At 41.4% G+C, this 26,301-nt stretch overlaps 1 protein-coding gene across 1 annotated transcript in view; it reads left to right on the forward strand.

The window, feature by feature from the left end:
- ESR1 (estrogen receptor 1) overlaps positions 1-26,301 on the forward strand; it is a 499,107-nt gene that overhangs the window by 328,946 nt on the left and 143,860 nt on the right. Inside the window, exon 3 of the mRNA XM_077283086.1 lies at positions 13,783-13,973. Within this exon, the coding sequence (XP_077139201.1) occupies positions 13,783-13,973 (191 nt within the window). The remainder of the gene's footprint in view (positions 1-13,782; positions 13,974-26,301) is intronic.

Here is a 26,301-nt window from a genome sequence, read left to right on the forward strand (position 1 = left end):
TTTATTAGTCCAAGATATTATCTTTCATTGCCATTAATGTTAATTTAATGCTCCAAGTAGGAAACCAGGTTAGTCTCCAGATTACTCATATAGCATTTGACTTTAAAGATGGGTTTGTTTAAAACGTCCTTAAGCATTTATTAACCACTTAACCCCCGGAGGTATTTTCGTTTTTGTGTTTTTGTTTTTTGCTCCCCTTCTTCCCAGAGCCATAACTTTTCTATTTTTCTGTCAATATAGCCATGTGAGGGCTTGTTTTTTGCAGAACGAGCTGTACTTTTGAACGACATCATTGGTTTTAACATGTCGTGTACTGGAAAATGGGAAAAAAATTCCAAGTGCAGTGAAATTGAAAAAGTGCAATTCCACAGTTGTTTTTTGTTTTGCTTTTTTACTATGTTCACTAAATGTTAAAACTGACCTGCCATTATGATTCTCCAGGTCATTACAAGTTTATAGACAACAAATATGTATAGGTTTTTTTTATCTAAGTGGTGGAAAAAAATCCAAAATTTGTTTTTAAAAAAATTGCGCCATTTTCCAATACCCGTAGCGTCTCCATTTTTTGTGATTTTGGGTTGAGTGAGGGCTTATTTTTTGCATACCAAGCTGAGGTTTTTAATGATATCAATTTGGTGCAGATACGATCTTTTAATCTCCCGTTATTGCATTTTAATGCAATGTCTTGGCGACCAAATAAATGTAATTCTGGCGTTTTGACTTTTTTTTCTCGCTACGCCGTTTAGCGATCAGGTTATTTTTTTTATATTGATAGTTTGGGCGTTTCTGAAAGCGGCGATACCAAATATGTGTATGTTTGATTTTTTTTATTGTTTTATTTTGAATGGGGCAAAAGGGGGGTGATTTTATCTTTTACATATCTTTTATTTTTTTTATATTTTTAAAAACATTTTTTTTTTACATTTGGCATGCTTCAATAGTCTCCATGGGAGACTAGAAGCTGCCATAACCCGACTGGCTCTGCTACATGCAAGCGATGATCAGATTGCCTGTATGTAGCAGAATTGCTCACTTGCTCACCATAGAGATCTCTGGTTGTCATGTCAACCCATCAGCAACATGCGGTCATATAACACGGGCGCCGATGGGCGGGATTTTTGGCACGCTTGCCGGAAGCGCGTGTTAAATGCCGCTGTCAGAGTTTTATAGTGGCATTTAACTAGTATATAGCCGTGGGTGGATCACAGCTGACGTGCTAGAAAAGATGTGGGCTCAGTGCCGAAGCCTATATAAAAAGTAGGGAGTCCGACATTGGTGTACTACTACTGACTGTCTACAGTCTTCAGGAAGTTACCCGTATGTATGCGGCTTCCATTCCCTAAGTTACCTGTCTATGGCTTTTAGTACTGTACCTCTGCTAATGGTCTCCTACCTGTTATCTGTGTCATGTGTGCCTCACCCACATACTGCACTGATGCCTGTGGCCCATGTTCTCACTGGGACCTTGGCTTAGAGGAGTCACCTCATCCAGTGAACCTGCGTTATATAGTTTTAGACCAAGACCATGGTTCCCAAAGGAGCAGCAGCAACAACATTGTTGTGCTGGCTACAGACTTTTCGGGGGGGCCATTAAGGAGGTACTGTTGTGCACCTGTCCCAGATCCATGCTTTGCTTCACTCACACTTGTCTGCAAGACCTTCTTGAATTGCACGTCAGGCTTAGGCCGGAGTCACACTACAGTGAGATACTGCTGAGTCTCGCAGGTTAAAAACAAGCTCTGGCACCGTCACTCCGGAGTGGAGCGTGCGGTCGCGTAGCAATACATGGAGCTGCATGCTCTGCTCCATGCCAGAGCTTGTTTTTAACCTGCGAGACTTGGCCGTATCTCGCTGTAGTGTGACTCCGGCCTTACAAGTAGCCTGGCATGCTCTCATGTGTTGCATTTCTTAAGCCTATATAAGGCCTCCCAAGACACATACCTGTGTCATGGTATGAAGACTTGCTAGTATAATTTTTAGTTTGTCTGTACACAGTTCCCATCCACAGAGTTACATGTCTGCAGCTTTCAGTACCACTGCTAACTGGCTATATTTTCCTGGACGTCTCTTATCTGCATGCAGCTTCCTTGTTTTCAGATTTTCTAGTTACTCTGGAATTCTGTCTGCTACATGTTCCTCGTCTTCTAGGACTTCTGCCACATGTCCGGCTTCCAGGACATCTCCTAGCCGCCTGCAGCTTCTGTGTTATTTGGACTTTCTTGTTACTCCAGAGTTTTGTCTGCAACCTGTCTGTCGTCTCCATGATGCCTCCAGTCTGCCTGCGACTTTCAGTCCTTGAGTTTCCTGTCTGCCCGTGGTTTTCAGTAACTCTGCCATCTGCCTGCAGTCTTCATTAACTCTGTACCTGGTTGTCTGTGGCTTCCAGTCCCTGAGTTACATGTGTACAACTTTCAGTACCACTGCTGACTTTCTATAGTCTTCAGGATGTCACCTGTATGTCTGCAGTTTCCAGTCCCTGAGTTATCAGTTTGTGGCCTTCAGTATCTCTGTTAATGGTCTCCTGTCGGCTATCCGCTAATGATCTCCTGCGTGCTTCATCCACTTGCCGTACCATGTGCCCAGCAGTACCTTGGCTTAGAGCAGGGGTGTCAAGCTCGTTTTCAATGAGGGCCACATCAGCATAATCATATGGTTAACTCTAAAGGGTCAATTGTAATTGTTAGGCTCATGCAGACATCCGTGCAACATAGTTCGAGCCTGGACTTCAATGCACAGACTGATTATAGGCTATAAAAGAGATGTCCCTGGGTAGCAGGGCTCAGAGAGCTGTCCCTGGTGTAGTGCTAAAGTAGCACACTTATGCAGTGAGAAGACAGTGACCCAACAAAGTTTCAACACGAATTCTCTTTAATGCGGTTACTTCACAGCATTAATGTTCAGTTCACACAAGTATGTATCATTAACCTCCAATTCACAGCACTACATAATGCACAGTATCCTCCAGATCGCTGTCGGGAACCATATCATCTGGTTTGCAGCTGTTAAACACTCTAGTCCACCTCCTTCGGGCACAGGACAGTCTATCTCCAGTTAACCGCCGGGCACAAGACAGTCCACCTCCGAGACTAGTTGCCATGGGTGACTGCACCACCATCTTAATGTCTCTTTACTCACAGCTTTCCACAGTACATGATATCCTTCAGTTTATGGTCACTAAACATGCCAGTCCTCCTCTGACCAGTTACTGTGGGCGACTGCACCGCTGCATACGCTGTGGGTGCCAGGCATCTCAGCTCCCCTGGCTGCTTGGCTCCATTGTCCTGTGTTGTCTCACACAGGAGCTCTGCAGAGCCGATTGCTCTGCCTTCTAGCATACACCAGACTGATACTGACTCTGACACTCCCATACCGTTTACTGCAGGGATTTTAACTGGGATCTGTGGCCTTCAGCCACATGGAAAACCCGGCCTGCAATGAAATGGACTGCATTACTATCATCCCACAGTCTGTTTCAAAACACAACAAGCCAGAGCAGGTTTTCCCAGTACTGCCTTGGACAACCAGCATGTCCAAGACCAACACTTATTTTTAGTCTGCATTGCAATCACATCTACGCCTGTGACTGCAATGCACTCTCATGGCCTCCATACGCCTCCATGCATAACCTGGGGAGAACACACAGTGACCCCTACCTGTGACATCGGTCACTGCCTCACAATGGCAATCATAACTACGCCTGTGATTGCAATGCACTCCCATGGCCTCAACACACCTCCATGCGCATCCCGGGGAGAACACACAGGGACCCTTACCCGTGACACCGGTCACTGCCTCACACTGGGTAGTAGGACTAAGAGAGCTCTATAATGGGTAATGGGACTAAAACTTTAATCCCTTGGTAATAGTGCTATGAGAGCTGTTAATGGGGAGTAGGGCACATCCGTGTGTCATCAGCATGACACGTGTCGGCGCCTGGGAAGAAGTGGTACAGTTGTGCTGTTCCCAGGTGCCGGCCTAATGATATCACCACAGTTCATCGTTTCCACTCACAGTGATCTGCCGGTGGGAATGCACCTTTGTAAACTAGAAGTCACAGACATGAATTGCGGCGTGGCACAGTATGGATTATCTTTACTTCTGACTGGTGAGGGATATGGTTGTTTATTATTTTAGTTTTTGGGGTCCCTCATAAATTCACCAGGATATGCTAAGAAAACAGGGATATTAGCCCCTTTCCCAGATTATAAAAATCAGCCCCCAGCAGTGGGATTTCCCTCTGCTAGCTATGAAAATTATGCTGGAGCCCACACCATTTTTTCATTTAATTCTTTATTTTACACAGGAGGGACACAGCTGTTGCTGAATACATCTCCCATTTTGTTGCCAGGATGCGTTGATCTCAGGGAGACCAAGTGGCAATGATGAGAGCTGCCTTCAGCAGCCAGTGCCTGGGATCAGCGCACGGACACACGGACTTCACACGGATGCCACACAGATGTGAAACGCGGACAGCAAATGGGCACATGGATGTCACATTGATGTCACATACGTACATACAGATGGCACACAGACACAGATCACGGATCTCATCAGTAGTGGTTTTTCCTGTACAGGAATCACAAGGGCATGTGAAGGAGGCCTAACCCAGTGATCTCACATTATATAACAGAGATACATCTGTACATAGCAGTGTTTTAGCCTGTACCTGTAATGTAGAGTTAGATTTTTTCTTCATATAATGTTTTTAAAAAATGATGAAAAACAATTACATTGTCTTTTTGAATGCGTTTTTTTAATAAAAATAATATACATCACAAATCAGCAAATAACATGGACATATTTGGTGTCCCTGTAATTGTAACAATCCACACATCAGATTATCTAAGGTGATCGGTAAATGGTGTAAAACAAATGGCGTGATTAACACAATTTTTTTTCTCCATTAAGCCAATAAAAATGTATCGCTAAGGCCATATTCATATGTAGTGTAAATGTTGCATTTTTTCTAAAGCTTTTTTTCTGCATGTTTCATGTGTTTGCACCACTATTTGATGCAGTTTTGGTGCCAATTAGTACAGAAAAACTTTGTTTCTGCACTTACAAATGCAGCAGCATTTTTTTACATGCTTATTTCCAGGCTCTGCATAGAAGTCTATAGAGAAAAAGGCACTAAAACTGCATAGTACATCATCTTTAGGCCGGTTTCACACTTCAGTGGCTCCGGTACATGTGGTGACAGTTTTCTCACCTACCGGAGACACTGACTCACGTAGACACATTGATTTTAATGTGTCTCTGCACATGTCAGCGTGTTTTTACGGACCGTGTGTCCGTTTGAAAAACACGGAGACATGTCAGTGTTCGTGGGAGCGCACGGATCACACAGACCCATTAAAGTCAATGGGTCCATGTAAAACACGTACTGCACATGGATGCTGTCCGTGTGCAGTCCGTGTGCCATGCAGGAAACAGCGCTACAGTAAGCGCTGTCCCCCCAGCTTGTGGTGCTGAAGCCGCCATTCATTTCTTCTCTCCAGCAGCGTTCACTGGAGAGAAGGAATGAAAAATCAGTGTTTTTTAATTTTTTTTGCGGTTGAAATAAAGTTCCCGGTAACCAACCCCCTTCTGATAGCATTCTGTCACAACCATGTTTCTATGTAGTCAGGACCGATTCTAGATTTCCTGTTGCATTGAGCTGTCTAATATCTTCTCATTGCGTCCCCCCATGCTATCCCCCACACTATATATATATATATATATATATATATATAGTAGTTCCTTGAAAAAGTATCCCTGTGAACTTATTTGTGAAGTGTAGAGGAAATTATACATTTTTCTAATTACTTTAAAAAGTTAAATCTGCATATTATGACATGCATTTAAATTCAGGCCCCTATAGTCTGATACCCCTTAATAAAATCCTGAGTGACCAAATGCCTTCAGAAGTCACATAATTAATAAATGGAGTCTACCTCCATTTTTTCTCAATTTAACTACAGCTGTTCTGTAAAGACCTCGGAGGTTTGTTTGAGAACATTAGGGATCAAAAAGCATCATGAAAAATAAGGAACACACCAGACAGACAGAAATAAAGTTCTGGAGAAGAGTAAAGTAGGGTTAGGTTATAAAAAATGGTCAAAGCTCTGAATATCTTTCAGAGCACTGGACAATCCATTATCCAAAAATGGAAGGAGTATGGCACAACTGCAAACCTAACTTTACTGAGAAATCAGCATTTGAATTGATATGCTGAAGCTTCTGTTACTCCAGATCTATTTCCATTGCTTAGACCCCCAAGAATCCTATCAATATGATCATTTCTACACTTAGCACAAACTCTTTAATACTTGCTATGAAAAGATGATGTTAGTGTTGTGCCGCTGCTGTGTGGGTACGAGAGACCTCCACCAGAGTGCGATAGAGCAGAGGGCTCAGTAAGGCACTACTAATGTAAACCCGCAGTGCCGCAGTGTAGTGACCAGGAAAGCCATTACTAATGTATGTTATATATCATATGGTAAGTGTGTTCTCTATTCCTTACATGATTACACTTGCGACATTGGCTCTTTGTCTTGCCTTTGGAGGAGGTAAGTGGTGCCCTCTTCTGCCTTTAGCATTGCAACATGTTTTTCTGATTTGAAGATAAGTGGCAGTTGGAGGTAGTGCGTGTGGGACGAAAGGTACTTTATGGACGGTTTTGGTGGGGAGAGGAGATAGAAAATTGGGGCTCCTGGATTGGGACAAGCGGGGTGTACAAATAGCACGCTATTCGGAGTGCCCCGTGTCTTACAGCAACAGAGTGCTGAGACAAGAGAAGGAACTGCAGAACTATGCAGCAGATTCCCTGGATTCTCCAATCTGATTAAGGTCAGTTTGATCCTCCCCTTTATGCAGCACAGTTAGTCAAATGAAAAGTTACCACCATCCTCCCAAGGCTGGGACCGAGAAAAGGCTTTATCCTGTTCGTGACGCCATTTTTTAATTTGCATGGCCTAGTATTTTGGAGGATGGTTCAGTCACAGTGACTCCGATGGCTTTAACAATCCCTAGGTTCGGTGGCAAATGGCAATTATAAAGGGGGAGACGACGGATATATGAGACTGAGTTATGTTGATGCCCGCAAGGGATGAGGCTGGGGACGAAAGAAGCATACACCGGGGTTTCGTGCAAACTTGAAAGATGAACTTTACTGAAGGATTGTAACAATCCTTATATTTTTCAATATAACAGTCATGGGTAGCCATTTGACTAACTGTGCTGCATGAAGGGGGAGGATCAAACTGACCTTAATCAGATTGGAGTATCCAGGGAATCTGCTGCACAGTTCTGCAGTTCCTACTCTTGTCTCAGCACTCTGTTGCTGTAAGATGCGGGGCACTATGAATAGGGTGCTATTTGTACACCCCGCTTGTCCCAATCCAGGAGCCCCATTTTTCTATCTCCTCTGCCTACCAAAACCATCCATAAAGTGCCTTTCGTCCCACACGCACCACCTCCAACTACCACTTATCTTTAAATCAGAAAAACACGTTGCAATACCAAACTAAGGCAGAAGAGGGCAGCATAGTACTACAAGCTGTAATACCAAAACAAGGCAGTAGAGGGTAGCATAGAATTAAATAGTTTACCTCCTCCCAAGGCAAGACAAGGAGCCGGTGTCGCAAGTGTAATCATGTAAGGAATAGAGAACACACTTACCATATGATATATAACATACATTAGTAATGGCTTTCCTGGTCACTGCAGCAGCAGCCTCCACAAAGGGGCAGAAGGATAGTCAATAAAGCCAAGTCAGTAACAGACAGGAGTGCGGTACCAGTGGGGAGAAATGAATGAGTAATCAGAAAAAAGCCAGAAGGTCAGAGCCAGTCTGGAGCGAGAGTGCAGAGGACCCTAGATGGAGACACAGGTCAGAAAATAAGCCGAGTCAAAACACAACAGGGTCCAGTCACAGGGGAAAAGGCTAAGTCAAGGATGCGTATGGGGAACGTGCTAGCATCTGGAGTCAGAAAACAGCAAGAGGACAAATCAGGGAGTAATGGGGTCAGCTGCTCAAGCCGAAGACTGGAACTATAACTGACATGGGCTGTCAGTAGCAGCACAGAAAAATAGCCTACCATGCACCAAAGAGAGACAGAGAAAGGTTAACTCACACATGACCAGGATGGGGAAGAGATGGAAGAAGGCAAGCCTCAACCTGGATCATGACAGTTAGAACACAGTCATCCTAGCTTGCTGCATATGTGGCAGTGTAGTTCCAGACTGAACTGGCCAGGACTGATCTTTTATAACATGTGGACAGACAAGCTGATGGAGGACATGTGATGCTCCAGACAATGCTTTACTGAAAATCATAGGGTCCAAACATTCACGTTGGTGTTATTTTCACTTGTACTAATGTCCTAGTATTTGTGTAGACCAAGTAAGATCAGGTAAATGTTTGCTTTTCATTTCAGCAGTATAGTACACAGACTACAATATGTGCAAGAATAATGGGCATGTCAGAAATCATAATGTTGACTTGGTCTTGAACCTGAGCAAGAAAAACAAGTTTGATCTATGGAAAACCCCACCTTGAAATGAGCAGGACTTAAAAAAAAACCTGCCACCAACATTTTGGTACCAGATACCACAGGACACCCTCTGAGGTCTTGCTTGATCTTGCTTGGTCTTGCCTGGAACTGTTTCAGCGGCATATGACATATACGCTATTAGGTTACAGTCACACTAGCGTATAAAAAAATATGTCATATTCACATCCAACAGACGAGATATATGAGATAGATGGGGCATTTTAATATGCAAAGGACACACATTTGAATGGACTTGGGTTTATTTCTAGAATGGGTCTTGGCAGTCCACTCCAGCTATTTTGAATGATATCTCTCATGATTGTAAACCAGATGTTGCTTGAAATCACTTTAGTAGATAGGGCCTTTACTTAATGATGTGTGAGGTGTATTAATGAGAACTGCACCTTTCACAGTTGGCTGCTCCCACTCATGACAAAATCTAAAACATTGATTAAAAACACTAAACTTTCAAAAGAATGTATCACTCCCACAGAAACAGTAGTGAAGTCACATAACTCATTTCTTCATTCTCCATTCAAAATAGTTAAAACAAACTGTACAAAAAAGAATGAAACATTAAACGGGTAAGGAAAGTTACTTAAGTAAAATATTACTACGGGTTACTTAAGTAAAATATATTATATAATTATACAGTTGTGCTCAAAAGTTTACATACCCCACAGAATTTTAGCTTTCTTGGCCTTTTTTGAGAGAATATGAATGATAACACCAAAACTTTTTTTCCACTCATGGTTAGGGATTGGGTGAAGCCATTTATTGTCAAACTACTGTGTTTTCTCTTTTTAAATCATAATGACAATCCAAAACATCCAAATTACCCTGATGAAAAGTTCTCATACCCTGGTGATTTTGGCCTGATAACATGCACAGAAGTTGACACACATAGGTTTGAATGGCTTCTAAAGGTAACATCCTCACCTGTGACCTGTTTGCTTGTAATCAATGTGTGTTCATAACAGCTGAGTGAGTTTCTAGGATCCAGACAGACTCTTGCATCTTTCATCCTGCCACTGACATTTCTGGATTGTGAGTCATGGGGAAAGCAAAAGGATTGTCATTGGATCTACGGGAAAAGGTAGTTGAACTGCATAAAACAGGAAAGGGATACAAAAAGATATCCAAGAAATTGATAATGCCAGCCAGCAGTGTTCAAAATCTGATTAACAAATGGAAAATAAGGGGCTCTGTAAAAACAAAACCACGGCCAGGTAGACCAACCAAAATGTCGTCCAGAACTGCCAGGAAAATTGTCCAGGATGCAAAGAAAAACCCACAAATAACATCAGCTGAAATATAGGACTCTCTGAAAACTAGTGGTATGGCTGTTTCAAGATGCACAATAAGGAGGCACTTACAGAAAATTGGGCTGCATGGTCGAGTCGCCAGAGGAAAGCCATTACTACACAAATGCCACAAAGTATCTCGCCTACAATACACAAAACAGTGCAAAGAAAAGCCTTAAAACTTCTGGAACAAGGTAATTTGGAGCGATGAGACCAAAATTTAACTTTTTGACCACAACCAAAAAAGTTACATTTGGAGAGGGGTCAACAAGGCCTATGATGAAAGGAACACCATTCCTTCTGTAAAGCACAAAGGTGGATTGCTGATGTTTTGGTTATGTGTGAGCTACAAAGGCACAGGAAACTGGGTCAAAGTTGAAGGAAATATGAATGCAGCCCGTTATCAGCAAATACTGTAAACAAATTTGCACTCATCAGCCTGAAAGCTATGGGACGTACTTGAACGTTCCAACGTGACAACGATCCAAAAAGACAACACAAGGCCAAGTCGACATGTCATTGGCTACAGCAGAACAAAGTGTAGGTTCTGGAGTGGCCATCTCAGTCTCATGACCTCAATATCACTGAGCCACTCTGGGGAGATCTCAAGCACGCAGTTCATGCTAGACAGCCCAGGAATTTACAGGAGCTGGAGGCTTTTTTCCAAGAAAATTGGGCTGCTTTACGATCTGAGAAAATAACCTCATCCACAACTACCACAAAAGACTTCAAGCTGTCATTGATGTTAGAGGGGGCAATACACAGTATTAAGAAATGGGGTGTTAGGGTTTGCAGATCGCACTAAATATAAATTATGATGAAGTGCGATCGCAATCCGGTATCCACTGTGCAGTGATATTAAGCTGCAGCTAGTGAACAATGGCAGAGCAAAGCAGTGAGCTAGCACTATAAACACCCCGAGTTAAATGTCACTCAATTTCAACAGAGCGCTAAGTACCTGGCTCTGTTACTCCACAGAGTGGTACAAAGAAAGAAAGCACTCAGAACTTTGCCCTGTTAGACGCCGCAGGAGTAAAGCAGTAATGACGCTAGTTGGGGTCCCTATAGCTTAACCCCCAGGGAATTCTATGCTGGTGGTTGTGCCTGCTCTGAAACTCAGCTGTGCCAATCGCGCACACGACCGGAGACAGATGCTAAGCCCAAGCGGGAGTTCCCACCCTACACTGCCTGCCTAGACACACAATTGACTTGCTAGAATCGGCACACGTGCACACACAGAGTGGTAACATATCCACCAACATACATAACATAAATGATCTTAGTGCACCGACGCCCGCTCCATGAAACCTTTTATACGTTCCTGTTCAAGTCCAGTCAGACAAGAACTTGCTCATGGACCAATCCAGAACTGCCACGTCACCCAAGCAGCTGACGACCGACCACCAATGAGAGGCCGCCACCTTCACTAGCATGCTTAGTAGGACGATTTCTAGACTTAGCCTCTGGAGCGTCTGTTCGCCGCTGCCTATTGCTTGTTACTATAGCTTTGGCTGGAGAGCCCGCAGCAACCAAGCGAACAGCACCAGTCTGAGCCGGAGCAGAATGGGAGACCGCAGAGGCAGACAAGGCTTGGAATCTACCCTCTGCAGTGGGAGAATCCCGGCACCTAACATGGGGTATGTGAACTTTTGATCAGGGTCATTTGGATGTTTTGGGTTGTCATTATGATTTAAAAAGAGAAAACACAATAGTTTGACAATAAATGGCTTTACCCAACCACTAACCATGAGTGGAGAAAAAAATGTGGTGTTATCATTCATATTCTCTGAAAAAAGGCAAAGAAAGCACAAATTCTGCCAGGGTATGTAAACTTTTGAGCAAAACTATACATTATATATAATGTATAAATAATATAGAATACTTTATCATAATAAAGGGAACCTGACACCAGATTTTCCCAGAATAAAGTACAACCACCACCATTAAGGCCTCTTTTACAGGATTCTAGTAAGATGTACACTCACTGGCCACTTTATTAGGTACACCTGTCCAACTTCTTGTTAACACTTAATTTCTAATCAGCCAATCACATGGCGGCAACTCAGTGCATTTAGGCATGTAGACATGGTCAAGACAATCTCCTGCAGTTCAAACCGAGCATCAGTATGGGGAAGAAAGGTGATTTGAGTGCCTTTGAACGTGGCATGGTTGTTGGTGCCAGAAGGGCTGGTCTGAGTATTTCAGAAACTGCTGATCTACTGGGATTTTCACGCACAACCATCTCTAGGGTTTACAGAGAATGGTCCAAAAAAGAAAAAAAATCCAGTGAGCGGCAGTTCTGTGGGCGGAAATGCCTTGTTGATGCCAGAGGTCAGAGGAGAATGGGCAGACTGGTTCGAGCTGATAGAAAGGCAACAGTGACTCAAATCGCCACCCGTTACAACCAAGGTAGGCCTAAGAGCATCTCTGAACGCACAGTGCATCGAACTTTGAGGCAGATGGGCTACAGCAGCAGAAGACCACACCGGGTACCACTCCTTTCAGCTAAGAACAGGAAACTGAGGCTACAATTTGTACAAGCTCATCGAAATTGGACAGTAGAAGATTGGAAAAACGTTGCTTGGTCTGATGAGTATCGATATCTGCTGCGACATTCGGATGGTAGGGTCAGAATTTGGTGTAAACAACATGAAAGCATGGATCCATCCTGCCTTGTATGGAGCATCTTTGGGATGTGCAGCCGACAAATCTGCGGCAACTGTGTGATGCCATCATGTCAATATGGACCAAAATCTCTGAGGAATGCTTCCAGCACCTTGTTGAATCTATGCCACGAAGAATTGAGGCAGTTCTGAAGGCAAAAGGGGTTCCAACCCGTTACTAGCATGGTGTACCTAATAAAGTGGCCGGTGAGTGTATATGAGTCCCCCAGCCCCTCTGCATAGCACAGAAAAAGAGCTTTTCTTATACTCACAGATGGCGTGGTCCAATGGGCATGGCTGGTCTTGATTCAAACTTTAAGTTGGCCCACTTTTCTGCCTATGCATCAGCTGTGACAGGAAAGAGGCACTGGCTTAGCTAATGAACTGAGCCAGTCAATCACTGCCTTCATATACAGGATGTCAAATTGAGGAAGCTCCTATGGTGAAACTAAATATGAAGTAGAGCTGCCAGGGCCAGGGACTGAGTCTAATATCTTGACATCTGGGCAACGTTCACATTAGCGTCTTTGGGTGCAGCGTCGTCGACGCAACCCAAAACGCAATACACAACGCAGCGTTTTTTGACGCATGCGGTCAATGCAGAACAACCCAATAAAAATTAAATAAACCACCATAAATTGCAAGAAAAAAAAAAAAAGTCACACACATAAAAAAAAAAACAAACAACAAACATTGCAAAGAATAAAAAAAAATGGGCAGAGAAATTATATACTTACATCTCTTGAAGGCAGAGCTGTGTCTCGTGTACTCTCTGTTTCCAGACGTGCAGGCAAGTGAAATACAATGCAGTCACCCTTTTTTTTATATCTATAGGGTGGTCTTGTCACTGTCTAGACACTTCATCACTTGTTTTTTACTCAAAAGGCACATGCGTCGAACAACGCGGGTCAACGCAGACAACTGCGCCCTATGCGTTGTACATAGACAGTAATGTGGTTTTTTGGCACATTTACGACGCAAGTGCGTTGCATGCGTTGTTTACCGGAAATTTGATGCAGGAAAAATGCAACATGTAGCGTCGGCTGCTCCCTGTCTGGTGCGCTCAAATGACGCATGCGTCGTACAACGCTTGACAATGCATACCGGCGCATGTCCATGCACCCCCCATGTTAAAGATAGGGGCGCATGACGCATGCGTCGGTATCCGTCGACGACGCTGCGCCCAAAGACGCTAATGTGAACGTAGCCATAGTTAAATTACATTAGTAAGTTTCATCTATTTTTATTATTGTTATTTTAATTTCTGGTTCATTTTTGCAGGTCAGGTTCAGATAATAGGCGCCAAAGTGGAAGAGAACGAATATCTACTTCTAATGAAAAGGGATCCCCACCAATGGAGTCCAGCAAAGAAACTCGATATTGTGCAGTATGCAGTGACTATGCATCTGGATACCACTATGGAGTATGGTCATGTGAAGGTTGCAAAGCTTTCTTCAAAAGAAGTATACAAGGTATAGGAAATTTTATTTCTGCCCTAGTATACAGAAGTATACAAGTTGTAGAAGGGTTCCTTGCTGCCATAATAATAGAGGTATAAAATGTATTTTATCACTTATTTATGCCCTAGTAACAGAAGTATAACAGGTATAGTAGGGTTCCTCTCTGCAGTAGTAATAGAAGTATACACATTATAGTAGGATTTTCTTTGCCCCGGTAAAGAAGTGTGCAAAGTATAGCACAGTTATTCTCTGCCCTAGTAATAAAGTATACATGTTATAGTACAGTTTCCCTTTGCCCCTGTGTCCTAAATGTAATTGTAATATAGGACCAATTTCTCAGACCATCTATTGAGAGGATACATGTAACCCTCATATTGAGCTTAGAAGCATGACTTTATCATAAAATGTATATGGAAAAAGAGCTGACACTCTAAGGCCATGTGCACACGTTAAGTATTTTTCGCGTTTTTTTCGCGTTTTTTCGCTATAAAAACGTGATAAAAACGCGAAAAAAATGCTAACATATGCCTCCTATTATTTTAAGTGTATTCCGCATTTTTTGTGCAAATGTAGCCTTTTTTTCCGCAAAAAAATCGCATCGCGGAAAAAAAAGCAACATGTTCATTAAAATGCGGAATTGCAGGGGATTCCGCACACCTAGGGGTCCATTGATCTGCTTACTTCCCACACGGGGCTGTGCCCACGATGCGGGAAGTAAGCAGATTATGTGCGGTTGGTACCCAGGGTGGAGGAGAGGAGACTCTCCTCCACGCACTGGGCACCATATAAGTGGTCAAAAAATAAGAATTAAAATAAAAAATAGTCCTATACTCACCCTCGATGTCTTCCCGCCTCCACTGCATGCTGTCGCTTCGGTTCCTGTAGCTGATGTGCGGTGAAGGACCTTGCCGATGACGTCACTGTCCTGTGATTGGTCGTGAGCGGTCATGTGACCGCTCACGTGACCGTGACGTCACGGAAGGTCCTGTGCGCACAGACCAGCTATAGAAAGAGGAACGGACGCCGCTGAGGAGACGTCTGGGTGAGTATAAGCATTTTTTTATTTTTTTTATTTTTTTTATTATTTTTAAACATTCTATCTTTTACTATAGATGCTGCACAGGCTGCATCTATAGTAAAAAGTTGGTCACACTTGTCAAACACTATGTTTGACAAGTGTGACCAACCTGTCAGTCAGTTTTCCAAGCGATGCTACAGATCGCTTGGAAAACTTTAGCATTCTGCAAGCTAATTACGCTTGCAGAATGCTAAAAAAACGCAAAAAAAACGGAAAAAAAAACGCAAAAAAAAAAAATGCGGATTTCTTGCAGAAAATTTCCGGTTTTCTTCAGGAAATTTCTGCAAGAAATCCGCAACGTGTGCACATACCCTTACACTCCATTTGACCTCTTTTACTCTATGACCCTGCTGTGAGCAGGTAATTGAAGTAGATTATCTGATGGAAAGCAGACATGAAGTCTGGGCACAGAGGCTATGAGGTGATACTTTTCTCACCTGAGTAAATACATTTCCTTTGCTCAAAGCAGCATTTGGCCAAGAATGTCAAACGCTTTGGCATCGGATAGCAGATATGAATATTAGATTTTTTGTGACCGGTCTAGGTCTTCTAGTTATAGTTGATATTTTTTTAGTGTTGTAATGAAGTGGTGAACATAATACATTTCCTTACATCACGTGCAGTCTGCGCATCAGTTCCGAATTAACTTTGGCCATATGGAAAAAGTTGAATATGCCATGTCTCCTAGCTATAGAAATCTTAAATCATAATAGGAAATATGGCATTAATATTTCCTGCCTAGAACCTCCAGGTGGCAGATATCATTAAGATTGGGCATTTCATAATTTTTGGAACCTGAGACGCATCCTATATACTAGCCTCCATCTAAGGTCACCAAGGAGAGTGATTCGTACCTACTAAAAGCAGATTCTGAATTATTGCCATTGTTCAGTGCTAAGTGATATATCTTGCTGTTGGACTGCACCATTTTCCAATCAGAGTGCCCCCAACTGCAAAGATCTGCTATAATTTGTTAATCTCACTGTCACATCTCTACATGAAGTTTAATACATATAATTGCTTAGCTAATCAATTTTATCTTTTTTGACGACAGTAGAAAGAAACACAAAATGTATGGGTTCTTTTTAAATTATGGAACCAACACACTAAGGTTTTTGCACGTTGCACTTTCACCTTCGTAGTGGGTATCTAAGATTTCTCTTTTAACAAAACTTATTAAAAGTTATATTTTATATAAAAGGTTTTTTTCAGTTAGCCAACCAACACAAAAGAATGGTTTACCAAAGATCAAAGAAAATACACAGATTACAAATATGACACAAAACAATGTTTAGTTACTAACTTACCGGTAACCTGGCTCTAGATTCATGCTGTCTGAACCACGGTCAGCATGAATCAGAGCCTGGCTGCGCGATTGCTGCTAAGTATGATTCAAACATAGTTTGACTTTCTCAAACTATGTTCTTCGGAAATGCCAAAACTTTATGTAATCATAAATAACCAAAAAACAGATTAAGTTTTCTGACTTTTTTAATCCCTTAGTGATGGATCTAAATTTGGCCTTAATTAACAAGCCCCATTTTTAAAGTCTAAAATGTGTCACATATTCTGGTATTTACTCTGAAAGGCGTCAAAGTATCCCAGTGATTTTTAGAATATTTTTCCTTGACACATTGTACTTTATGTTTGTGGTACATTAAGGTCAATATGTTTTGCATTCTTAATAAAAATATCTGAAATTTGATGAAAATTTTAAAAAGAGTAGCACTTTTCAAACTTCAAATGATTAGACTTTTAAGACAAAGAGAGTAGTTAATAAACAACATTTACCATATGTCTACTTTACATCAGCATTATTTATGATTTTTGCAACATCGGATCTACCCCAAAGTTTTATCAATAAAAACATCAGCTCATAGTGCAAAAAAACAAGCCCTCACATAGCCCCATATCCCAAAAATGTTAAGCGTTATGGCTCTCGAAATGTGTCGCCACAAGCAAAAAATTTTTTTACAAATTTCAGATTTTTTTTAAAATGCTTAAATAAAGCAAAAACTATGGATGTTTCATATTTGCATAATCGTACGGATCTGTAGAATTATACTGCCAGGTCAGTTTTACCATAAAATAAATGCTGTAAATAAAAAAAAGCAATAGCAGAATTGCACTTTTTTTTGCTACTTCGACACTATGAATTTTATTCCCGCTTTCCAGTATATCACATGATAAAATGAATGTTGTCATTCAAAAACAAAACTCATTCTGCAAAAAAATAAGCTCTCATGTTTTTGTATTACCGTATTATTTTGCTTGCTTAGAAAAAATTCTGAACTTTTCTATTTTTCTTTCAATGGAGCTACATATGTGAGGGCCTGTAGTTATTGTTGTAATTTTAAGTACATATGACATTTCAATAGGTTTTCATTGCATTTTTTAACTAGCAACGTCAAGCAAACACAGCAATACTGGCATTTACATTTTTTTTCTCCTTACAAAGTTTACCTTATCTACCAAATTAATTTATATTTTGATTTTGATAGATTAGACTTTTACAGACACAACAATACATAATATGCTTTTGATCTACCGTATTTCTTAATTTTAGGATATTGCAAAAGGGGATAATTTCAACTTTTATGGGGTTTTTTATATTTTAATTTTTGTTGCTACATTTCACTTTATTTTTTTAGACATACTTTTTACTTCAGTATGTCTTCCATGTATTATCTGTTTTTCACTGATAAAAGTCAATGGATAAATAAAAGTCCTAACTCCTTCCTTTAAAAACTAATGAGAAAAAAAGGGACAAAATGGATGACATAAAACGTAAAAAGGTCAGTTTCTCACAGATGTAAAAGTTCACACAGATGCGTGAATGCAGCTTTACAATGAGGATGCATCTTTTCCTGCTTAGTGATTGAGTATGTTTCTATTTGTTCCTTTGGTTGTAATACAGAATTTTATATTGAATGTTCCCTCAAGAGTTTATGTAGGGATGTACTGAGGTTGACATTGAGTTGAGGAGGAGTGAATTAGTATTAGGTTCATGTTGCCAAATCAATTAAATCTAGACTATGGTGGAACTGACAATTAAATCCATTTGGATACTACGAGGAAAGAAACAACATTTGTCACTGGATGATACAATTAGCCTAGTACAAGTTGTACAGTGTAATGAGTTGGCATAACATGTAAGTTTTTTTCCCGTTTATCTGGTTTTCCTTTAGAAACTCTTTAATCCTTTCTGGGGGAGACTTTTGCATAAAAAGATTTTTTTTATTTGTAAGATTCAAACAAAAAGGCCTCCTCCATGGCCTTAATCTTTTTACAGTTTTGTCTAATAAACTAGAAGGCTGACATTACAAAGTGATTGCATGTCATATCTGTTATCTTCTTACAACAAGCTGTGAATGCTAAGAAAGCAGATGGTTAATTGCAATGGCTTAATTGACAGCATTGTTCTAACAGGTGTTTATACAAAATAAAATTAGATCCTTCTTCAAGGTCAATTCTGCTTGAAAAAGGATATCACATCCAAAACGATGCCACGCCGTTCAGGCATTAAAGTCCACTTTTTTTCTATTTTTTGTGTGCTGTTTTCCTTTTTTATTCTTATGATTGAAAACCATTTGACCATTGATTGGGAAAGTTCTGCACAACAATTGCGGTAATCTAATATATAAAGCTGAATGTGTGTGTGTGTGTATGTATGTATGTATGTATGTATGTCCGGGATTGGCATCTGAACCGTAGCAGCTACAGCCACAAAATTTTGCACAGTCACACGTCTGGACCCCGAGAGCGTCATAGGCTATGTTGTGAGGTGAAATTTTAACCCCGCGCTTTCCAATTCACCAAACAATTTTGCCCCTATCTACATAATGGGGAAAAAGTGAAAGGAAAAGTGTTGGAGGCGTCGCAGCTACAGGCACAAAATTTTGCACAGTCACACGTCTGGACCCTGAGAGCGTCAAAGCTATATTGTGAGGTGAAATTTTAACCCCGCGCTTTCCAATTCACCAAACAATTTTGCCCCTATCTACATAATGGGGAAAAAGTGAAAGGAAAAGTGTTGGAGGCGTCGCAGCTACAGGCACAAAATTTTGCACAGTCACACGTCTGGACCCTGAGAGCGTCAAAGCTATATTGTGAGGTGAAATTTTAACCCCGCGCTTTCCAAGTCACCAAACAATTTTGCCCCTATCTACATAATGGGGAAAAAATGAAAGGAAAAGTGTTGGAGGCAAATTAACAGCTGCCAGATGTGAACAAGGGGGACTTAAAGAATGACAGCGATGGCACCAAAGAGTATATACTGTACAGTTGCTAAGGTGGGGCCCCAACATGGGATAATCACACCACCACGGGGATATGAACACACACACAAAATGCGCCACACACTACCACGTGCTCGAACACATATACCACCCTCAGTGCACATTTCACCACACATACACCAACCTCGCCACATAAAAGTAGAAACACAAAAGTCGCCGCTCAAAACTCGCCACGCGCAAAACTCTCCACATGCAAAACTCGCCACACGTGCAAAACTCGCCACACGCAAAACTTGCACACGCAGAAAAATTGCCACACGCAGAAAAATTGCCACATGCACAAAAGTTGCAACACATGCAAAAGTTGCCTCACACAAAACTTGCACATACTCAAAAGGCACCACACATAAAACTCGCCACGCGCAAAACTCGCCATGCGCAAAACTTGCTGCACACAACTTGCTACACTAACCTGTCACATGCAACTCGACACACAAAAAGTTGCTACACGCATGTCGCCACACAAAACTCATCTCACAAAAGTCCCTACATGCATGTCGCCACACGCAACTCAACACACACAACTTGACACACGAAACTCGCCCTAAAACACACACAAGTCTGGTATCCTTCAAAAATAAAAATCTGATTAATAAGCAGACAAACTACAAGAGCAACAAATGTACCATATAGGAATCCGGCAGCTGTCAGTCACATGACCAGTCTATTATGTGTATGTGTGAGCTAATATATACTGCCAGGGGGTGGGCTTACTGTTGGCTGGGGATTTATCAGGCTGCCATTTTAGCTTACAAATACTGAGGTAAAAATACTGACCAAATAACGTGTGAACGAGGGCTAATACAGGAGGAGATGGCATACAGCTATATACTATATACAGGAGATGACACACAGGTATATACTATTTACAGGGGAGATGACACACAGGTATATACTATATACAGGAGGAGATGACACACAGATATATACTATATACAGGAGAGATGACACACAGGTATATACTATATAGAGGAGGAGATGACATACAGGTACATACTACATACAGGAGGAGATGACATACAGGTATATACTATATACAGGAGGAGATGACACACAGGTATATACTATATACAGGAGCAGATTACCTACAGGTATATAGTATATACAGGAGGAGATGACACAGGTATATGCTATGTATAGGAGGAGATGACATACAGGTATATACTATATACAGGAGATGACACACAGATATATACTATATATAGGTGAGATGACACACAGGTATATACTATATACAGGAGATTACATACAGGTATATCTAATATATAAAGCTGAATGTGTGTATGTATGTATGTGTGTATGTCCGGGATTGGCATCTGTACCGTCGCAGCTACAGCCACAAAATTTTGCACAGTCACACGTCTGGACCCCGAGAGCGTCATAGGCTATGTTGTGAGGTGAAATTTTAACCCCGCGCGTTCCAATTCACCAAACAATTTTGCTCCTATCTACATAATGGGGAAAAAGTGAAGGGAAAAGTGTTGGAGGAAAATTGACAGCTGCCAGATGTGAACAATGAGGACTTAAAGAATGAGAGCGATGGCGACAAAGAGTATATACCGTACAGTTGCTAAGGTGGGGCCCCGACATGGGATACTCACCACACACGGGGATATGAACACAAACACAAAATGCGCCACACACTACCACGTGCTTGAACACATATACCACCCTCAGCACACATTTCACCACACACACACACCAACCTCGCCACATAAAAGTCGAAACACAAAAGTCACCACTCAAAACTCGCTACATGCAAAACTCGCCATATGCAAAACTAGGCTCACGCAAAACTCGCCACACGTGCAAAACTCACCTCATGGAAAACTCACCTCATGCAAAACTTGCACACACAGAAAAATTGCCACATGTACAAAAGTTGCACCACATGCAAAAGTTGCCTCACACAAAACTTGCACATACTCAAAATGCACCACACATAAAACTCGCCACGCGCAAAACTCGCCATGCACAAATCTTGCTGCACACAACTTGCTACACTAACCTGTCACATGCAACTCAACACACAAAATGTTGCTACACGCATGTCGCCACACAAAACTCATCTCACAAAAGTCGCTACATGCATGTCGCCACACGCAACTCAACACACACAACTTGACACATAAAACTCGCCCTAAAACACACACAAGTCTGGTATTGTCCTTCAAAAATAAAAATCTGATTAATAAGCAAACTACAAGAGCAACAAATGTACCATATAGGAAATACGGCAGCTGTCAGTCACATGACCTGTCTATTATGTGTATGTGTGAGCTAATATATACTGCCAGGGGGGAGGGCTTCCTGTTGGCTGGGGATTTATCAGGCTGCCAATAGCAACCAATCACAGCTCAGCTTCTATTTTGCTACAGTTAATTAACCTGAGCTCTGATTGGTTAATATAGGCAACAAAGACATTCTCAGTATAACAAAGCTAATATATGTTGTGAAATGCTTCTATTTGCTTAGTTTTTGCCTTTTAATAATTACATTTCTATCTATTTGTTTTGTGGTTTTTGTGTGCAGAATAAATTTTTGTTAACACATTCTATTTTGCTAACAGCAGTCATTAACCCGGGCGAAGCCGGGTAGTACAGCTAGTATATTATATATATATATATATATATATATATATATATATATATATATATATATAATCTTTATTTTTATATAGCGCTAAGGCTACTTTCACACTAGCGTCGGGCTCGGCCCGTCGCAGTGCGTCGGGCCAAGGTCACCGACGCCAGCGTTGTCTCCGCCGCACAACGAGGGCAGTGGATGCATTTTTCCAGCGCATCCGCTGCCCCATTGTGAGGTGCGGGGAGGTGGGGGCGGAGTTCCGGTCGCGCATGCGCGGTCGGAAAAAGCGGACCGTCAGGAGCAAAAAACATTACATGTAACGTTTTTTGCTCCCGACGGTCCACCACAACACGGCGCAACCGTCGCACGACGGTTGCGACCTGTGTCAATGCGTCACAAATGCGTCGCTAATGTTAGTCAATGCAGAAAAAACGCATCCTGCAAGCACTTTTGCAGGATGCGTTTTTTCGGCAAAACGACGCATTGCGACGTATTGCAGTTAACGCTAGTGTGAAAGTAGCCTTACATATTCCGCAGCGCTTTACAGTTTTTGCACACATTATCATATATATATATATAGTGAAGGAAAGAATTATTTGATCTTTGCTGATTTTGTAAGTTTTCCCACTGACAAAATGAAAAATAGATATTGGCGTGCACTCTGAGTTTCACTAGTGGAGGTGCCAATTGAGGGGATTGGTGAAATCCCTTGTAGACCATGTGGAATAAATATCAATTGCACACTCCTTTTGAATGCAAATTAGATTTATTTTATTAAATATCAAAAATAAGAGCAACCTTTGAATGTCAACGCGATTCGGAGGTGCGATTTGTTAAATCTGGAAGGTATAGTTCATGAGATATCCTTGGGTAGATTGATGAATGTGGAAAGCCTGTATTTCACATGTCCCAGACCTGGTACTTGCTTCGATACTTGATTCCTGCTCACCCAGTTGCTCTATGCTCATCCACCTGGGGCTCTGACTCCGGCCTCGCCCTGGCCTCACATCAAGGAAAATAGAAAAAATTGGAGTCCGGTTCAACAGGACTGGATTTTCCTTTTCTTTTTCTTTTTCAAAAGATATTATGGTGCATACAAAAGAAAAATGTACATGGTCGACATGACCATGACCCACTGACAAAGACATGAACAGTCTATAAATTTAAGAGTAAAAATAAATAAAATCCAAAAAATCACATTGTATAAATGATATAAATTTATTTGCATTTTGCAGTGAGAAATAAGTATTTGATCCTTCTGGCAAACAAAGCTTAATACTTGGTGGCAAAATCCTTGTTGGCATGCACAGTAGTCAGATGTTTGGTGTAGTTGATGATGAGGTTTGCACACATGTCTTTTGCAGATCATCTCTAAATCAATAAGATTTTGAGGCTGTCGCTTGGCAACTCGGAGCTTCAACTCCCTACAAAAGTTTTCTATGGGATTAAAGTCTGGAGACTGGCTAGGCCACCCCTTTATTGCCTTGGCTGTAAGTTTTGGGTAATTGTCTTACAGGAAGACCCAGCCATGACCCATTTTTAATGTCCTTGCTGTAAGAAGTAGGTTACTACTCAGGATTTTACGGTACATGGCTAAATCCATTCTACCATTGATGCAGTGAAGTAATCCTGTGCCCTTAGCAGAGAGACACCCACAAAGCATAATGTTTCCACCTCCATTCTTGACAGTGGGGATGGTGTTCTTTTTATCATAGGCAGCATTTCTCTTCTTCCAAACACGGCGAGTTGAGTTAATGCCAAAGACCTCAATTTTTGTCTCATCTGACCACAGCACCTTCTTCCAATCACTCTCAGAATCAGAAAGGTGTTCATTGGCAAACCTAAGACAGTCCTGCACATGTGCCTACTTGAGCAGGGGGACCTTGCGGGCACTGTAGGATTTTAAGCCTTTACGGCGTTATGTGTTACCAATGGTTTTCTTGGTGACTGTGGACCCAGCTGCTTTGTGATCATTAACATATTCCCCCATGTAGTTTCAGGCTGATCTCTCACGTTCCTAATGATCAAGGATACCTCATGGGGTGAGATTTTGCATGGTGCCCCAGATCGATGTCTATTGACAGTCATTTTGAATTTCTTCCATTTTTGTGCTATAGCACCATCAGTTGTCTCCTTCTCACTCAGCGTCTTACTTATCTTATGGTTTTGTAGCCCATTCCAGCTTTGTGCAGGTCTATGATCTTGTCACTGACCTCCTTAGGAAGCTCTTTGGTCTTGACCATGTTTTATAGGGTAGAGTCTTACTGAATAATTAAATAACAGGAGTCTTTTATAAAGGTGGCAATGTTTAGTTCAGCTGTCTTTAATGCAGGTAACGAGGTGATTAGGAGCGACCAGCTGGTCTGTAGGAGCGAGAACTCTTAATGGTTGGTAAGGGATCAAATACTTATTTTTCACTGCAAAATGCAAATAAATTTAAATAATTTATACAATGTGATTTTCTGGATTTGATTTTTCATATTCTATCTATCAATATCAAAATGAACCTACTCTTAAAATTAAAGACTGTTCATGTCTTCGTCAGTGGGCAAACTTACAAAATCAGCAAGGGATCCAATAATTATTTCCTTCACTGTATATATATATAAATATATGTGTGTGCATACTATATATATATATATACTGTGTATATATATATATATGTATGTATATATATATATATATATATATATATATATATATATACACAGTGCCTTGCGAAAGTATTCTGCTCCCTGGAACTTTTCAACCTTTTCCCACATATCATGCTTCAAACATAAAGATACCAAATGTAAATGTGGAACACAATTGTGAAGGTGAACGAAATATATTGGTTATTTTAAATTTTTGTGGTAATTCAAAAACTGAAAAGTGGGGCGTGCAATATTATTCGGCTCCTTTACTTTCAGTGCAGCAAACTCACTCCAGATGTTCATTGTGGATCTCTGAATCATCCAATGTTGTCCTAAATGCCTAATGATGATAAATATAATCCACCTGTGTGTAATCAAGTTTCCGTATAAATGCACCTGCTCTGTGATAGTCTCAGGGTTCTGTTTGAAGCACAGAGAGCATCATGAAGACCAAATCAAAGTGGAAAATGAAGTTACAGGCTGATCCAACTTCAGTGGAAATGCCTCAAGACAACGAAATGATGCTCAGTAGTCTGTGTGGCTGCAACGTGCCTGTATGACCTCACTACAATGCCTGGGCATGTTCCTGATGAGGCGGCAGATGATCTCCTGAGGGATTTCCTCCCAGACCTGGACTACAGCATCCGCCAACTCCTGGACAGTCTGTGGTGCAACATGACGTTGGTTGATGGTGCGAGACATGATGTTCCAGATGTGTTCAATCGGATTCAGGTCTGGGGAATGGGCGGGCTAGTTCATAGCTTGAATGCCTTTATCTTGCAGGAACTGCTGACACACTCCAGCCACATGAGGTCTGGCATTGTCCTGCGTTAGGAGGGACTCAGGGCCAACCGCACCAGCATATGGTCTCACAAGGGGTCTGAGGATCTCATCTCGGTACCTAATGGCAGTCAGGCTACCTCTGGTGAGCACATGGAGGGCTGTGCGGCCCTCCAAAGAAATGCCAGTGTGCAGCAGAGTGAGCCAATCTACCACACTATATACAGTGAGGAAAATAAGTAGATTACACATTGCCGATTTTGTAAGTTTTCCCACCTACAAAGACTGGAAAGGTCTATAATTATTATTGTAGGTACACTTCAACTGTGAGAGACAGAATCTTAAAATTAAAAGAAATAAAAGCAGGAAATCACATTGTATGATTTTTGAATAATTAAATGACATTTTATTGCATGAAATATTTGATCACCTACTAGCTCTCACAGATTTTTTTTTAAGAAGCCCTCCTACTCTGCACTCATTACATCTATTAATTGCACTTATTTGAAATAGTTACTTGTATAAAAGACACCTGCTAACACACTCATTCAATCACATTTCAATCACATCCCAACCTTTCCGCCATGGCCAAGACCAAAGAGCTGTCTAAGGACACGAGGGACAAAATTGTAGACCTATACCAGGCTGGGATGTGCTACAGGACAATAGACAAGAAGCTTGGGGAGAAGGCAACAATTGTTGGCACAATTATTAGAAAATGGAAGAAACACAAGCAAAATGTCAATCTTCCTTGGTCTGGGGCTCCATGTAAGATCTTGCCTGGTGGGGTAAGGATAATTCAGAGAAAGGTCAGGAATCAGCCCAGAACTACACAGGACAACCTTGTCACTGACCTGAAGAGAACTGGAACCACAGTCTCAAACAGTACCATTAGTAACACACTTCTCTGTCATGGATTAAAATCCTGCAGGCCACTCCAGGTCCCACTGCTCACACCAGCACAT

Source organism: Ranitomeya variabilis, chromosome 2, assembly GCF_051348905.1.
Source record: "Ranitomeya variabilis isolate aRanVar5 chromosome 2, aRanVar5.hap1, whole genome shotgun sequence".
Classification (NCBI taxonomy): domain Eukaryota; kingdom Metazoa; phylum Chordata; class Amphibia; order Anura; family Dendrobatidae; genus Ranitomeya; species Ranitomeya variabilis.